Source organism: Colius striatus, chromosome 4, assembly GCF_028858725.1.
Source record: "Colius striatus isolate bColStr4 chromosome 4, bColStr4.1.hap1, whole genome shotgun sequence".
Taxonomy (NCBI): domain Eukaryota; kingdom Metazoa; phylum Chordata; class Aves; order Coliiformes; family Coliidae; genus Colius; species Colius striatus.
In genome coordinates this window covers 64,207,899-64,226,691 of record NC_084762.1, presented here as the reverse complement: position 1 = coordinate 64,226,691, position 18,793 = coordinate 64,207,899, and the positions used below count along the sequence as shown (strand labels likewise).

General features: G+C 40.2%; 1 protein-coding gene across 2 annotated transcripts in view; it reads left to right on the top strand.

Annotated features, from left to right (window-relative positions):
- The window catches only part of STAU2 (staufen double-stranded RNA binding protein 2), a 166,702-nt gene extending 165,041 nt beyond the window's left edge, over positions 1-1,661 (top strand). For both annotated transcript variants that reach the window (XM_061995420.1, XM_061995419.1), the window contains one exon: positions 545-1,661. In XM_061995420.1, coding sequence (XP_061851404.1) covers positions 545-638 — 94 coding nt within the window. In that variant the 3' untranslated portion in view covers positions 639-1,661. The remainder of the gene's footprint in view (positions 1-544) is intronic.
- The last annotated feature ends 17,132 nt before the right edge of the window (positions 1,662-18,793 follow it).

Here is an 18,793-nt window from a genome sequence, read left to right as displayed (position 1 = left end):
GATATGGCCTGTAAATAAGGATAGCTGTCTGCCAGTAAGTCCTTATGTCTACAAGATGAATCTTACCCTAGAGAATTTAAAAGTTAAAATTTCCTTCAGGTCTTAAGATACTTTTGTATGGAATATTAGCTTTAAGTAATAGACAAAAGAACCAAGTTTCACGCTGGATTTTCAATTATTTAAGAAAGTGAGATTTTCTGTCCAGTATAGATTTTTTTTTTCCAGCTACTAGTCAGTTTACGTAAGAAGGTAGTCTTGTGTTACTAAATAAATTAGGAAGTAGTAGAAAAAAGAAAGAAGACTAAAAGTAGCCTTTGGAATTTTTGATAGCTATTTTCGTGGCTATTTATAAACTAATTTAATCAGAAACATTTTTCCATATGATCTCATCAGCATAGTATTTGAACATAAATATTGTTGTTTCACTTTAAAATGTTACCTTCCACAGTGACCTTTGAATCTCATGTGCCATCTGGTAATAAACATGTCTTAAAGATGTGCAACCCTGGACCTTACCACTCTTGTTAATGTATTAATCTTTCAGACAAGTCAAGCATCTGGGAGAGAAAGCAGACAATAAACAGACTAACTCAGGCACCATTGCTCAGGACTGCAAGGATTCAAAGGCTGTCGTCTAGGAGCTTCCCAGCACCCACGGCTGCCACTGCATCCTTATAAACCTGTCAACACACAATAGGGTGTATGTGTACAAGGAAATGAATGACTAATACCATTATTTGAGTCTTATGTGAAGACAACACTATTCTAACACAAGAGATAGTATACATGGTACTGTTTATTCAACTGCAGAAAAAATTAAAATTGAACGTTTCCCTTAGAACTTGAGATCAGAGCACAATTCAGTTGCCCAGAGGTAGAAGAAGTCTGATCATGTTACTGGAGGTTAAAATAACAGCTAATTAACAAAAAGTGTTAGAAAAAAATTAAAAGGAAACTTTAAAATTGATTAATATTGAGGGAAACAAGTCAGCATTGGTTCAGTTTTACATTTTTTTCATAGTGCAGCTTTAAGTTCAGCTTCCTGGTTTTTAAATAACGCTTGAATATTTTAAAATTAACCAACGACAGTGCTGTGAGAATTGTAGTTGTTGTCTTCATATATAGTCATACAGCTTATCTTTTTATGCAGACATTATGCATTCTTCATTCTATATGAATATGTATGACTTTAATATGCACTACTCAGAGTTGTATGCAAACAGAAGTTGAAATCATGACAGTATTTGCTTAACATGAACAGATGTTAGCTATGATCAGTCTTGATATACTCCAGGAAAGAAAACAGATATGGTATTTGATTTTCCTTGCCATAATCAATTAAAGAGGCGTCTTGCCTCCAAGCAACATTTTCCCCTTCAATTCTGCTCTCTGTTGTGTGAAGCACATCTACACCCCATTCTGTGTGTTATATTGACCCACCATTTGCATAAACTGAGCGTTTTTAATCTCTGCATTCGGACCAAGAGCAAAAGATAGGACTGCAACTTTATCAAGCCAAGGGTGGAAAACTGTTGATGTAAAGACCGTTCTTTTGTGAACGGAATGGCAGCAGAGATAAGACCTATGGCTACTCTGTACCAGCATATTTCTTTTAAATGTGTGGCCAAATGCAGTAAAACCACATCAGTTCATGTGTGCAATGGTAGTCTCGTCTCTTTCTTTGTCATTCAGAGGTAGACAACTAAGAGAATGAAGTGAAAAAGAACACTTTCAAACTAACAAGTGACTGGTTACCATGCTAAAGCCAGGATTCAGCCTACCTTCCCACAAGCCGCCACCCTCTACAAACTCACTGCGTTAGACCAGTCATCCTGGCATTTAAGTCATTTATTTATCCAAAATACAGATATTTTATTCTATGTGTAGCTAAAGCAATAAACACATAAAGCTTCTACCAACTTCGTAACACTCACAACAACATTGCACAAGATTTTAGAAGCACGTAAACCAGAGATCACAAACCAAGTGACTCACACAAGAAAGCAGAAAAACAGCAGTGTAAGGAAATGGTGCAAGGTACAGTGGCATTGATTCGCCTCTGGGACAGGCTTTCAGGGTAGCATGCATCATGCTCTTACAGAATTGACTGTCACTAAAAATTTGGAGTCCTTTTTTCTACTTCATGTTTCCCACAGGTATGATTCATTTGCCCTCTGCCCCGAAGATGAGGAGCCTTTGTGATAAAAGTTTGTGGTTTTCTAAGGTCTGACTCCATAAAAGAGTCGGGAACAAAATGAACCTTCCAGTTCCCACAGAACTGGGAGATTTCCAGAGGCTTTTGTGATGGGGCAGACTCAAGTTATTCAGGCAGTGGCATACAAAAGTAATTAGCTCTGGTGCACCATTTTTCTCAGGAGTATACTACCTGTATAATTGGGAACTGGAGCAGAAATTCTACTGTTCCTTCACCTCAGCAGCCAGCTTGGGAGCTCAGAAACAGGCTTAGTCTGTGCTTTAGCAGTACCTGCCAGAATGCGGGATACAAATGACATTACTGTCCTCTTCCGTGGAGAAGAAGAACAAAAGAAAGAGGCAAACCCATTTCTTGACAAGTTTATCCTAGGGGCAAGAGGCTGAGCTTGGCAAGAGGCTTGGGAGAATGTGACAAGGAGACTGGCAGGATGATCTTCCTGGCATTAACAGAACCTCCATGATATGTTCCCTGTTCCATCACTACAGAGAAAGCCTTTGTACTGGTTTGCTCAGAAGCTCAAGGTACAGCTTGATTTGTGGTGATGTTCTCTAAGCATAGTCACAAAACTGTAAACTTTAGATTAGTTGCTTTGTTGCAGGTGGCCTCTGCATTCAGCACCAAGCTTGTTCCAGTGCGTGTGGGGAACGGCAAAGTGATGTGCACCTCACCTCACTCTAAATGAGCAAATTGCAACCAAATGCATGCAACCAGCTGTCTAGGCCCAAGACAGCTCATTTGGCCTCTCCAATCAAGGCAACAGTAGAGAAAGATAATGTCTGTGAAACTTGTCATCTCTGGTCCTTTTGCTGGTCAGAAGCATGCTTCATTCTGACTCTGACAAAAAAGAAGGCGAGTAATTGAGTTGGGGGGTTCACTCTTTTTCTCTCAAAACTAGAGAAACGTACAGCAGATTTGGGGAGGAGGGTCATATAGTAGCAGGCTTTCTAATATTTCACAGATTCAAGGGGACTGATATTTGTCATAATCACAAATCAGAAAGTTTGGTGCATCCTGAGATAAAGTGCATACAGATGGCAGTTTTAAAGTACCAGCCAAGACACAGGTTAAAAGCCTCAATGAAGAAGCTCCAATGAAGGATGAAACAGAGCTTTTCAGGGCATTAATCTGAAGAAAGAGTTCCTGCTCCCCACAGGTAGGGTCAGGATCACAGGTACCTCCAGACTTCAGTATGGAGCTCATCAAGATACTGTACCTGACTTCCAGGTGTCACTAAGGCACTCCAGGGCTCCTGTCCCAATGAAAAGGTTTGAGTCTGTCCACCTGCATGTCATCCATAAGAAGTTTCTCAAAGAAAATTTTACAATATTCACATACACATATACAGAAATGCACTTAAATGTATTTTGGCATTATCACTAGCAATCTCCCAGGAGTGTGAGGATAATTCTTGTCCCAGAGGTCTTGCAGCAGTCAGTGGACTTGTCTCCAATCTTCAGTCTTGGTTCCCAGCTGTTGCTCATAGTTCCTGAGCTGGCAGCATCTGAAAGCTGCTACAGAGAGCTTATGTCCAAGGATCTGAAAATCATTTCATTTTCCTTCTTTTTTTTTTTTTCCCTCTGATTTTGCTTCCTAAAATTAGAAAAGAGTTTGAAATAGCAGCATGTGGAACAGAATAAAACTTATATTTAGCTTTGTTTAATAATTAGCTAATGATGGACGAGTATCAATATATTTGAATGTTATTAGTTCTGAAAAGGTTGTTTACTTTTATAACAGGAGTTAATTTTGGGGGATTTGGGTCTTTTTTTGATTATACCTTCTTTGGAGTTGAGACTTTGTCAAACTTCTGTTTGCAAAGCACCAAGAATAGTTTAGTTCCCTGTTTGGCATGCATCCCATATCTCTCATTCTGGATCTCAGAGCACTTTCAAAGACAAGCAAATTGCATGCTTTGCAGATGTAGATGTGAGGTGCAAAGTGGTGTTTAGGAATAAGGCAGGAATAAGGAAGAAGGCTTAGGATAGGCAGTCTGCAACATTGCATGATGAATTTGTGTGCTTTGAGGGGACATCATTCTGTGAGTGGTGGGAATGGGTAGTGACTTTCCAGCTCAAGCACATATATTTGGTGCAGCTCCCCAAGGGCATTTCCAGAAGAGCTGGAAGGAGGGAAAAATGTCCTGAGTAACATCTTGCTCTGGCTTTCCCTCCCCACAGCCAATGAATCTCAAGCTGGAGGAAAAAGGTACTATCAGGATGAGACACAGGGAAATGCGGTATTTACCTCTTGTGCTGATCCTTTTCTGTTTGTAACTGCATTCCTGGGGTGTGATAGGAGCTGAGCAAGTGTGTACGTCACTAGATGAGACAGACGTGTATGAAGTGTTTTGGTGGTATGATTTCTATTATTCCACATGAATGGCACTGGCTTTCGCTTTTGATCATACAGCTTGTTATTTGCCTTGTGCAGTTAGTCATGGTTGGCTGTGTACTTTTGTGCTTGGTGTTTTAATTCTGTAGCACTTCAGTACAAAGGAAATTTGAAAAACAACAATGAAAATGTTTTGAATCTGTTCTTAATTAAATAGGCCTCAATAACTGATTTATGAAAAGAGAGAAAGCAAAACAAAGTGGTTGCTTACCTGAAAATAAAACTTATTTAAGGGCCAAACTTGCCTTTATTTACAATAACCAGGATCTAGAGGAGCCTGAACACCCATGTTTATCGGACACCACACAATAAATGAGAGGCAAGTTAACCTGAATAATACAATTTGTGCCTCTCACTACAGTATCTTAAAAAAATATCTGTGTGCATTAAAACAGATCACCTAAGCCTGCTTATTTACTTTTGTTTGTGATTAAGTACAGCATAGATTTTTATAAGCCACTGGTACCTGGTAAAAGTATTCAAGGGCAATAGTAATAAAGTCAATGTAGCCTAATTCAGTGTTTTAAAATGGCCTGTTCCCCAGCTTCTGCCCCACTCCCAGTTCACTGTAGTTGAACTGGGCTGGAGATAGGTTTGTGGGTTTTTAAAAAATTGCTTAGGTTTAAAGATAAGAGGTCTTCACATGTCATTCAAAGAAAAGAAGTTATATTTAAATATGGTCAAATCATAGAATTGTTTGTTTGGAAAAGACCTTTAAGATTCGGTCCAACTGCTAACCTAACACTACCAAGTCTACTACTAGACCATGTCCCTCAGCACTTTATCTGCACATCTTTTGAATAGCTCCAGGGATGGTGACTTCACCACCTCCCTGGGCAGCCTGTTCCTGTGTCTAGCAACCCTCAGTGAAGAAGTTCCTCCTAATATCTAATCTAAACCTACATTCTTGCAACTTGTTCTATCACATGTTGCTCGGGAGAAGAGATCAAGCAGCTGCCTCCTTTCAAGTAGCTGTAGAGAGTGATCAACAGCTCCCCTCAGCCTTCTCATCTCCAGGCTGAACACCCCTAATTCCCTCAACCACTACTCATAAGACTTGTTCTCCAGACCCTTCACTGGCTTCTCTGCTTACTTCTGGACACACTCCAGCACCTCCAGGTCCTTCTTGTAGCGATAGGCCCAAAAATGACCACAGTACTCAAGGTGCAGCCTCACCAGTGCTGAGTACAGAGGGGCAGTCACTTCCCTGGTCCTGCTAAATCTAGTAGTGAAGAAATCAAAACATGACATCTGAAGTGCAAAGATTGAATTACCTATTGCCTAAAATATATCTGGGTTTTTTTAAACAGAAAGGCTAAGGTCTATCCAGCCTCCACTGGAGGCTGAAGACAGTATATATTTGTCTGTTGACTTCAACAGAACCTGAATTTAATCCAGTATTGGACCCTCAAGCCACGTAGCTGGCTAGATCCAACACAAATGCGATAACCCAAGTACTTATTATCATAGTACTTTTGTTATCATAAAATGTCAATTTATTACAAATCGAGCTTGGCTTACTCCTGTATGGAAACAAAATGTAAAGTAAAAGAGGTGCAGAAATGTTTTGTTGCCAAGAAAGATGTGCCAGTCTAGAGTGCAGCACAGTAACTATATTCAGCTTTTATTCACAACTTTATTCAAGAAGCCACCAGTTGTCATATCACTAGGGTTATTGGTGATTGAAAGTTCAACCTCATTGGTAACTCATAAAGTTGGGAACTGTTTAAGATCCACTAGAAATAGCATATGTAGGTATCCGGTAAGCAGAGACTACAGTTCCCAGGTACAATACCTGGTAGGAGTAAATAATTAAATAAGCACAGAAAAGAAATAATTCCTTACAAAAGTAAAGTTACCAGACCTGAGGCTGCACCGTCAATTTCTACAGTACACTTCAACAAAGCTACTCATTATTGTGAAATATTTGTTGCACGTGATCAAAGAGAACAAAAATGTTGCTACTATTTCAGTGTTTCTTCTGACTTATAGAAAAAATAACCCAGGGCCAGAATGTTAATAGCACTGACCTAGTTAAAATATACTAGGAAGAACGAGATTTTTTATGTTTTCTGAAAATCTGATTCCAGCTGTGCAAAATTATCTTGAATATCACCTTTGGAGTAATTTTGAAATACCAACAAATTTATCTGCCTGCTGTGAATCACAGAATCTTAAGGGTTCATCATCTAGTCTAACCCCCCTTCCAAAGCAGGCCACCTATTTTAAATTTGGGGTTAAAAAAAAAACTGAGAAAGCCTTCCCAGATAAATCATGGTTTGCTTGCTTTCTACAAACAGGAGTCTTTCCCATTTTATTTGAGTTGAAGAATAAACACAAAATAATAATTTAGCTAAATCTGGAAAAAGAGACAATACTGACTTTTTGGAATGAAGTTAAATGTTTTATATATGTAATATAGTTTATATATTATTTCATTGTATATGCATACTATGCTTAAATAATAGATGTGTGTGTGTGTGTGTGTGTGTGTGTGTGTGTGCGCGTTAATAGATTCAAACTACATATATTTGTGTTTCTGTGCATTTCAGTATATGTAAACAAATTATCTATCTGCCAACTTGAAATCAGAATGTTAAAATAACATTCTGATTAATCTTAAAATACCTACATTCCAGATACACAAATGTTTAACTGCCTTACTTGGCAGCAAACTAGTTATGGAAAAATCTCTGTGCACCCCAGATCTAACACAAAAACCCCCGAAGTCCACAGACAACTTCTCAAAGCAGAAGCTGGCCCATGTAAATCTCAATTTCTGGGCATATTCAGAAGCACTTTGATCTTATCCATGTGAGCTATTTCTTATTCAGACACTCTGGGATTCTGATGCTGGATGTTTCCTTTCTCCCAAGGAAAGAATACCTCTGCCATGCAGAAGTTCAGAGCTCCTAGCAGTTTGGGCAAGATACAAAGTACTGGTGAAGGGGGAACTCTGGCTGACAAAAATCTGCACTTTACTCAGTAGCTGAGACTAGGGATTAATTTCTTTCCTTGCACTTTGATTTGGAGAATGCCCTGAGCCACCAGGCTCAGGTGTATCATCCTGAAGCTGGGTGTCATCCATCTCTCCAGCAGATCCTCTCCATTTTGGACCGATCTATTCAGCATTCACTAAATCAGTGAGAAAGGAAAAATAATTCTACTACCTGGTGCTTGAGGTACTTGCAGAGTAGGATAGAAGGAGCCTGGTGTTCCAAGTAATTTCCTTAAAACAGTGAAATATCAATATTAGCTAATCAAGGGGCAGTTATTCATGTTCACTTATTTTTCTCTCTGAACCACTGATTATTAAATTTTTCTATACAAAATGAAGTGGTTTCCATGGAGACGGAAAGTAGCCCAATGACTTCCATGATTTGGTGGCTAAAGCAATCTCTGAAGGTGGAAAAGATTATCACACCTACTAATCAAAGACATCAGTACAACAAAAATTCATCCCCTGTGCATCTTACAGTTCAGTCTGGTCTGCAGAGCATGTGGAAAGTACAGCAACTGAGTATGATGTATGCATGTCACCCTCCCCAAAAGGAAATGGAAGTCTTACTGAGAAGAAAACTACCTTTCTTCATAACTACAGCATTTGAGTGATGATCTTTCCTCTGAGCAACAGGTGATGTAAGCCCAAGAAATGTATGACCATGATACATTCAGTATCTTCACAGAAGACTCATTCTCATGGATTGTTAGAATCAGAAAATATCTATTGCGTCTGAAGTCAAGAGGGAACTATGTTCTAATAAGTATCTTTGGTTTATATTCCTTTGCAATTTTGTTGTTTAAAAGGTGGTCTTTTGCTTTTCTCTTTAATCCAGAAGTTGCATTTTAACATTACGTAGAGCTCCAAGCTTCTGTGGCCTTTCACCTCTGTTTTTTCTTGCAAATTTGCTTTCCCTAGTTTAAACTGTATTTCCTTTTGGTAACTTGGATCCATTCAGATTCATTCTGTCATATTTCAGAGAGAAAAGAGTACAACATTTGAGAACAAAAAAGGATGAGAGTGTTGGAAATAAAATTAGCAGTTTTATTTTATTGCTTAAGACCTTCACTAAGGAACAATTTGTGTAACACTGCTGAAAGCCAAAGAAATCTTAACAAAAAAAGAGTCAATAGTTTGATAAAACCCAGACCTCCTGTGTTATGCAATTAAAGGTTAGACGGTGCTAAGAGCTTTAATTTACCTTTGGGAGATATTCGTCAGATTTTGGATTAAGTTAAAATATGCTTCCTGTGCACTTCTGCCAGGTGAAAGTCCTTCTATGTTTCCTCTGGTACAGAGGAAGAGAAAACTTTCCCAAAGTGAGGTAAACTTCACAAACCCAGATAAGCTATCAGGGGGCTTTCTCCAAACTCCATAATTCTGTGAGGGTTTTTTTTTCTTCTAACAGACAGAAAAGCCAGTGTTACAAATTCCCATATGGACTAGTTTGATGTGAGTTCTATTATTATTAATTATTTATACAGCACTGTGCGTGTGCATGATTCTTTATAGACAAAAGTTAATATGCCCCAAGAGCTTGCAAATCAAATGGCCCACTGGTACAAACACTTCTTTAGTTTTCCTAGGACGTACTACCTGGAATAATCCACCTATGTCAGCGGGCTACTTAGGCACCAGTAAATGGTCTGCTGGGTAGGAAATGTTTGCAGGATTAGGCTGTAGTTAAACCGTGAAGTGATCATAGGTGATGAGGGAAGGGAGGGCAAGTGTTCCAGCAAGAAGATCATGCTGTTGCTTTGGTTATAAAGAAGGTGTCAAGGGGTTAGGGCACTTTTAATGTTCAATGTTATTTTTGATCCTGTTACCAAGAATTAAAAACTCAGCTTTATAGGCCACACGGAAGAAGTGAGCTGCTGAGGAGGAAGACATTCTTCAAGCCGGGGGAGAGGTACAGCCTGTTACGTGAAGAAGAGGACTCCAGAGGTAAGGAGGAATGCGCAAGAAGAGATGCTGACCATATGCTCGGAGAGTCTCCATCCTCTTCTGCAGCTAGCACGTGTCCACTGCATCCTTGAGGTTTTTTTAGTTTGTTTTTTTTCTTTTTTTTCTTTATTGAGGGCATTTTCAGAAGTTTCCCAGTACATTTACAGCTCTTGGCAAGAGCCAAACACATCTGTGACATTTAGTTGATAGCCTCCTTAGTGAAGGGAAGGTTGCCAATGAATCATTGTGCAACTGTTTATGTTACAAACCAAAGTGTACAACTGCCAGTTTCACTCTTACAACACAGAGAGCATTTTTCCTCCTTAACTGAAAGTGTGGAACCCAGAAAAGCCTTTAAATACCGAGAAAACAAATGGCTGAAACAAGCAGTAAGAGAGATATCAAGGATGACAAGCAGTAGGCCCTCTGCCCAGTGAGATGTTCAGGCAGAACATGCTCTATTTCTAACAGCAAGCCTCGGACTTCAGAAAGAATATAGCATTTAGGGGGCAGAGGAGAGATTGTTCCAGGATTGCGAGGCACTTCAGAGAAATATATCCAAGGGGAACGGATGCTGCCTTCAGAGACTACCTATGATGTTGGGATGAGGCCTCAGAGAAAGCCAGTGGTAGCAGAGAAGGCTTAGTCACTTGAATAGTCTCGGTGGAAATATTTCCTGGGAGGCTTTTTCAGGTGAAGAAGAAAGTGTGGAACTGCCACTCTATGGGCACAAGCCTGCAGCAGAAATGGGGCAAGCAGCAGACTGGAGCATAAGCACCACCACCCCACCAGAGGCTGTACAAGCGGACCAACTTGCTGGAGAAAAACCCTGCCTCTGTGGGGGTAGTCTAGGAGCCTGTAAACTCACCGAGTTTATGGAAATCGGCAAGGAAGCTCAAACAAGAGCTTAGCTTTCAGTACTTTCTGCAGCATGAGTATTTTGAGGTTTCCGTATTTTGTGTGAAACAAATGGTTAAATAAACTGAGAGACAGCTTGCCCCTACACTTGGAGGGTGAGGATGGCACTTGCACAGAAACAGTCATCACTAGCCCTCACTTTTCTGAATCCCAACCCCTAACTTAATCCTTCTGTGATTTGCGAGACTCTTCTCTTTCCTGAGCTAGTCTCTGATATGTGCCTAAATTTGTTTCCATACATTTTTTAAAGTTTTTAAATAATTCTGACAGATTACAAAGAGTACTTCAAGCAAACAGATATGTGTAGGCATATCCGTAGATTATGGAACTTGGATACTCTGAATTTTCTCTGCACCTTTTGGTGTTTAACCTGTTCCAGACAGTATTACTGTTGTCTCTTACAAGTTTCACATTTTTTAACCTGAATTTTCACACTTTATTAGTAATATACTTTGAATTCTGCATAAAAAGAACCAATGATGAAAACAGCCGGATCCTCCTGACTGACAAATCTTTTACACATGACAAATATAAAACTAATGAAGAGATGGTTCTGAGTTTATTTTCCTTACCATACAGATAGTTTTTGATGTAAGAACCCCGTATATATTTACTTGGCACATCTGACACTTGAGATCAAGCTTTTATTGGTACAATAAAATTGGTACTCCAGACTGTCAGTCACAGTGAAATGAGCCATTGCCCTCACAGATAATTAGCATGCCTCTCCTCTCCTAGAGGCATGTTTTCAAAGTTGGTTCTGAGCTCCAGCATGAGTGACATCGCACATAAATGTAATGCATGCAAAATTACACAAGATGCACCACCAAGAAGCAGTCGTGCTCCCTCCTGCTTGCAGTCAAAGACAGGCTGATGCTTCACACACCTAAGTAGTGGCTCCAATTAGTCTTTGACCCTCAACAGGCAGTTGTCAGTAGTATGTAGGTGCTTGACATGCTTGAATCACTGCTGACCTGGTCTAGTATTTTGTCAATTGTATCCATGTCCTCTGGAGTGAAGTGAAGGATCCAGAAAGATTAGAAGGGATGCAATAGCTCTGGGTGAGGAAGGAAACAGTCCTTCCAACTCAGTAGATGTCTGTGGTGCTGCTGCCAACAGCACTGAGAGAATCACAGCCCTGTGACACAACCAACAGCCAACAGAAAAATTCACATGGAGCAACTGTCCTCACCTTCTTCCCTCTGACCCTTGAGAACAAATGTGACTTGGTACATCACCTTAGACCAGGCAAATGTAGCCTCTAAGTGCATTTCAGCTTCTCTTAACGTAACCGACAGACTGCAGCTACAGAATTTTACTTTAGGTTTTGTACTGAATTGTCAACAGAAATCCCGAGAGTCTCAAAAGTATACTTAAAGAGGGAACATTGTCAGGATGTAATTTAGTTGCCATTGCCCAGAAATTCTATAGATCTTTTTCACTTGTAACATTCAATATATAGAGCAAGCACATGAATGGATTAACACACAGAGTCCTATAATTAGCTATGTTATTAAATTTGCTAAGTAGTTGGGGGGAAAGGGGCTTGTTTGCCATCTGTTTAAAAAGTATCTCACTTTCCACTGAAATCTGGATATAAAAAACTCCAGACACGTGGGCATGACTGCCTTACATACATTGCTGGGATTATTTCCCTTGAGTTAACCAGACAAGCATGATTCATATATCAGTAGAACATTGTGCAAAAAATGTGCGTATAGTTTTTTCACATAATATTCTTTTTCCTTCCCATTGTAAGTTATGAATCATGTAAACATCATGAATTACAGAACTTTGTTGGTCTGGGATTTTTATTTTATCATCATGACTCTAAAAACTATGTAAAATGGAAGGATAATTATACCAGGCTGTATGATAAGTTCTTCTAAGGAAATTATTTTTTAATCTGACTCTCATCACTATGTAACCACATAGTCATTTGCTTTAATTTCCCTAGAAAACTTGCAATAACCAAACTATGACTTTAGAACCCAGACACTTGCACACGTATATGTTCCCACTGACTTTGACTAGAAAAGATGTTTCTATAGGGAGAAGGAAAGATTGACACTGGTCAGAAAAGAGATCCATATTAAATATTTAATCATTAGCCTCATTAACGTGGAATTTGTCTTTAAAAATCGGAAACAAACTGAATTCTAAATAGCTTAGAGTAAGACCCTAATTCACAAACCCTTCTGTGGAGCTCTGTCACTCACTCAGGAGTCCCATGAAAGCTTATACTGTGAGAGCACAAGAAAAAGACAGCATAAAAGAAAAAAAAAACACCCAACACCTCAAAGAGAAAGATTGGAGAGTATGGGAGGCCCTCCAGTACAGCAACTGAGCAGTGCCATAAGCTTATAATTCTATGCAGAGACTTACTTTTAAAGTCATATTTCTTTATCAAGTATTTGTGATTCCCAATCAACCATTTAGCAACAGTTCCTTCAATGTGCAGAACAAGTGTTTTAGTAACTTTATTTAAAAAAAAATATATGATAACAGTACAAAAGTATAGTTGAAAAAAAGGGAACCTGGATCTGATCAGTTTTTTCATTTGCCTCAGGCTGTCTGAAAAGATATTCAGTTAAGTCAGAGGCGGAGAGAGCCACTGCAATATTCCGAGTTTGGTGTTCATTCCCACATCCACGAGGATTAAATTTGTGTGTTTCAATAAAGCAGTGGAGAAGTCACAGCATAAAACAACAGGAGAACATTAAGGGAAGGGAGCTGTTAGGTATATCAACATACACAGTCTAACTTCAGGATTCCCGTACAGTCATCGTAGAGGGTTAAGCTTTCAGTGTGGGTGCTCTGAGTCACTGCCCAGAGGAGCTCAAGCGATGATTATTTATACAGCACATTAACTGCACAGGAGGTCTAAAGTTCAGGAGCTGAACATGAATACTGCCCAGAAGGTGTGGAGTTTGCATTTCTATCCATTTGCCACTAGGCCCTGTAAGCTCCTCCAAGCCATATTAGAGAAGACCAAAAAACTTTCTAATTTACACCAGCCAGAAACAACTTCTATTAGCTATCCAGACTAAAGTTTCTCTGGCTATGACTTCTTCTCTGGCAGTGGTAAAGAACAAGTTATATGTTGGCTGTTTGTCCCTTCATACAACAAAGTAGTCAAGATAGACTGGCTGGGTATTCTTTGCATGTGAGAAAGTAAAGAAAATGAAAACAAAAAAGGAAACTCACTACTAAGGACTCTCATCCATCTGTTTTTCTTTAGGGATACTTTAATATTAGCTAAATATCACTTACTTACACCTGAAGAAGTTAAATGATCTTGTTCCCATGAACTCTCTTACAAGTGCTGTCCTGGCCTGTGATTTATATAAAAGTAGCTGTTCCTTTAATTTTATTCACAATAGCTTCATTCTTACCGTATGAACCTACTTTGTCAGTATTCGCTTTGATTTATGGAAGATTTCAAACTACCAAAATAACTATCCCTTTTCTTTTCATTAAAGCTAATCCCCACAAAGACACTTTCATCTGCTGATTAGTCATGCTTCAGTGATCCTTGCTAACCAGAGGCTAAGTTATTGATGTGTTAAAGATGTAATCTCAGAGATTCGAGACCACTGAAGAAAATTCAACGTATTGTTTGACAATGTCAAAATTTAACAGTGTCTTGCCTTATTGAACCAGCCTGGGTAGCACACGCTCAACAACATGGTCAGATCTCTTCAGTTAGGCTACAGGCAGAAAAGGCTGTGTTAGAAACTGTTTCAAGTCTACACAGATGTGCTGTGTTACAGATAAGGAAGAGAAAGGGTAGGGATTTCCAAAATACTTCAGGGAAGTAAGACTCCCACCTCATTCAGCAAGAATAAACCACACTCTGGCATTTCTCTAAATTACACCCAGGTTTCTCAGCCAAAAGAGCAACATATTTTCCATTATAAGTTGTACACATAACTTTGAAAAATTCACCATCATAAGTTGTATTTCTCACATCTCATCTGAATGTTTGTTTAGAGGAGATCTATGTAAACCTTTCTCACATCTTTTCATGCTTAGACAATTCTGACTACTGTGAAACAAAACTTACTTCCTGGACATCGCTGTCTCTCAGTGATTTTACATTTAGACTGTGACAAGCTATGATGATAAGTTCATACACAAGCAGCAGTTTCCCATGAATTCATAAAGATGGTCATCCCAAGTGTTTAGCTTAATAGATGTGCAAAGGAGAATAAGGACTCACGGAGCTCTACACCCTGGCTTAGAGCTAACAGAAGTCTTAAAGACTTCTCACTACTCAGTGAGGCAGCTTGTATTATGCTTCAGAAAAGGGAACATAACAAGCCTCAACACCAACTTGGAGCAGCCAGTACTTCTCTGACACAGCTGTAATTAGCAACTACGTGATGCACATTTAAGTTTATCAGAATACATCTTTGTTGAAGATACATCACAATTCCCCCAGTTATATGCATATTCATGGACGATGCTTCACTATCTTGACCCTAATAGCTTTGTGCTGTTTAAGAAATTAAACTTGAGTGAGACCTGCTCTAAATCCCAACTGGCTTTACAACTGGCATGTGGAAGTCTCCAGGTAATAATCAGCTTAAATCTTTTTGGGGGATAAATATACATTCAGGTGCCATCACCCGCAACTATCCAGCTGTAATAAGACCCACTTTACTCAGGTCTTCTCCATCGTAGGTGAACAATTGTAGATTAATGACAACAGGAGGCCACCGTGGTTGCCAACAGTCAGCCTGGGCCTGAAAATGGGTTAGGTATTTTTTGCACAGAATGGAGCCTGAACAGATGTATGCTGCTGAGCTTGTGCTGGCTGCTTTCAGGGCTGGGCCAGGTGTCACTACATCATGTCCCAACCCAGCCGACACCATTGTACAGGATGGGAGCTGGGCAGCTCTGTGCACTTACCAAACTGTCCCTGCAGGAATTCTCCTGAACCCACCTTGTGCTGCTCCCTCTCCCACAGCCCTGTTGCACAAAGAGCCAGGCACTGTCTGCAAAACTCAGATGCTTGCTTTGTCCCATTTACAAAACTGCTGCATGGATAAGCCCACATTCCCTCATAGCTACAGGCTGCTCTGGGCTTGGATTCTCTGTTCTATAATCTTAACATTACTTATGTTTCTTCTAGATCAGTACAACCATATGCCTTTTCCGTTTTCTGTCATTCAGTCTCAAGTGCTATTCAGTGGTAGACTTGACCCTCATTTCCAAGCTTTGCCCCTTTCTTTCATGTCCTATCCTAGAAGACACTGATGATGCTCTTTCTTTCACTTCCAGCCTTGCACTCATTTGTCCCTAATATTTTTTCCACTTAGTTGATATTTCAACCATGTTATGTCAATGTTCCTTTATTTTTCAGCATAAACTTGATGTTTGGTAAATCCACGAGTCAGATCAGAATCCCCCTTTCCTCATGGATATTGCAGAGCAAGATGTACAGGATTCAAGGCATTCAGCTTTCTGCCTTCTAGCAGCTGCTTCTTCATCTGGTGTGTTTCTGGACAGACAGCATGCAGTTCCAGGGCAAACACTGCTCCTCTGGAATGCTCTTGGAATAGTTTGGTTGAGCTCAGACTGAGAGCCCAAATCCACTAAGCACTTATAAATTGGTCCATTGCTGTTTTGCACTGAAGCCCCACTGAATATAGAAATATGCCAAGATTTCAGTCTCTGAGACCCTCTTTTCAATTGATATGGCTTCTTCTCACTCTGTTTACCTTTCAGCTTTGCCTTGTCCTGCTAAGACTGATGACTTCTTCACACGTGGTATCAAAGATTTGCTTCTTCAAGGCGTATGTCACGCTTGGGAGAGGAGTTAAACTATGTATTGCAATCATCCTGCAGATTGCTGCTAGGTGATGCCCTCTGAGTCCTGTGTCAGCCATTTGATTGCTATGGTCGTAGCAAAACAAGCCAAATGAGCCAATCAAAGTTAAAGCCCTCATATATAGTAGGCTTTTGTATTACCTGCAGTTGCAACAGCCTGACCTTAGGCTTCAGAGCAAATGGGATAAAAAAATTCTTTCAATGTCCAAATCAAATCAATTCTGCTCCTAATTATGTCAGGTCTACCACTCACATTTGTTCTGTGATTACGCATTTGAAGTAAGGATTTAGTTCCTGTATTTTGTGCCACCTAAACCGAAGACTTAAGAATTAGACTTACATTTTTAAATACCTTTATTTCTTCACTTTTGGAAAGTGACACAGTAATGTGAACAATTGATCAGATTAAAATGTATAAAATCACTCATAACCTGTATATGACAAATTCCAAGGCAATTAGGTTATTAATAGTAAAGAAAGACAGCACAGAGGAAAAACATGTTTTCACTATGACCTGGCAGTTCACTGACTCAGAGACAGCCTATCTGTACCAGATCTGTGAAGCAATCCAGAATGTTTCAGCCAGCTGGGATGGATAATGCTGACACACATGAGACAGAGTCAATAGCTGTATCTCACAGAGGCAGTAACAACCCTCAGTGTAACTAACAGGTGTCCTGCTGTCCAGAGGCTTTGAACGATCACACTCTAGTTTTATTCTAATGAAAAACAGCTTAGTTTGCCTCCATCTTGACTGTATGTAGACCCGTATGTATTGACTGCATGTATTACTGTGAGTAGGTAGGTACTGATTACCCAGGTATTCAGTTTGTATGTCTGTTTGAGTGACTCTTCATCTCCTTTGCCTGCACAATCATGTGTGGGTACAGTAAGGAACACACCTTGTTCCTTTAGCCCAGGCAGCGTTGCTCACTCTGGTACTGAGGTGAGCACCTAGCTCCTTCACTGCTACTTTGTGGATCTCCTTCAGAATGAGTAATTGCTTCTTCCTCAAAGGACATCCTATTAATCCATTTGTGAATGCTAGTGTATATACCTTTGCTAGTGGCTTTGCTGATGTTACACAAGATGGTTTTACAGATGTCCAGATAAGATCCCCTTAGTCCAAGTGTGGTGTGTGGCCTGCTGCTCCAGCCCTGTGAACACAACTCTATAGGGCCAGATGGAATCCACCCAAGGGTGCTGACAGAGCTGGCAGAAGTGCTTGCCAAGCCACTCTCCATCATCTACCAACAGTCCTGGCTCACCAGGAAGGTCCCAGTGGACTCGAGAACGCCAAATGTAAGACCCATCTAGAAGAAGGGTCAAAAGGAGGATCCTGAGAACTACGGGCCTGTCAGCCTGACCTCGGTGCTGGGAAAGGTTATGGAACAGATCATCCTGAGCACCATCCTGAGGCACACACAGGATAATCAAGGGTTCAAGCAGAGCCAACATGACTTTACAAAGTACAGGTCTTCTTTCACCAACCTGATCTCCTTCTGTGACAAGGTGACCCACTTAGTGGATGAGGATGTGGTCTTCCTGGACCTTTGACAGTTTCGCACAGCATCCTCCTGGAGAAACTGGCTGCCTGTGACTTGGATGGATCTACTCTGAGATGGGTGGAAAACTGACTGCATGGCTGGGCCCAGAGAGTTGTAGTGAATGGAGATAAATATAGTTGATGGCCAGACACCACTGGTGTTTCCCAGTGGGCTTGGTGGTGGGGCTTGTTTTGTTTAATATCTCTATCAGTGATCTAAATGAGGGGATCAAATATACCCTCAGGAAGTTTACAGTTGATACATAGCTGTTAGCGATGTTAGGTTAGTGGTTGTACTTGATGGTTTAAAGGTCTTTACCAACCATAATGATTCCATGATACTATGATCCCTTCTCTTGATGACAGAATGACCAGAACGGTACACACTAGGTGGGTCTTCTTCTCTCAGGTGGCTTCTCTTTAAGGAGTTACCTTGGAGCAGGAGAGGCCCTATTCTGTGGCACAGGTGGCACTAGAAATAGACAAATCTCTTCAAAGTGGTATGCAAATACAGCCTGAACACCTGAATGCTTCTGCCTCCACATGGTCTGGCACACAGCTAACAGCTTCTCCATGGTGGCACCCGAGAATGCACACCTGAAGACCCTCAGGCTTAGAGTAACTTATGCAGAGACTTAGAGGCATGTTCTAGGTACATCAATACTGAACTTTCTTGCTCACCAAAGCATGGGATAGGCACATACACTCTACTCCATGGTTTGGGCCCATGGACTGTGCTCTTTCCTGACACACACTGGGGAAAGTTTAGGAGAATGGTATTTGGCATGTCAGAACTGTGCCAGGCACCCCAACAACATTTTAACAACATAAACATTTTTGGTGCCTGGGACCATTATTTGGTAATATTTAATTTACTGACAGAGCCAGCATGTCCTGAACAGGTCTCATTTTATTCTTTACATTATATTACTCAAATAAACTT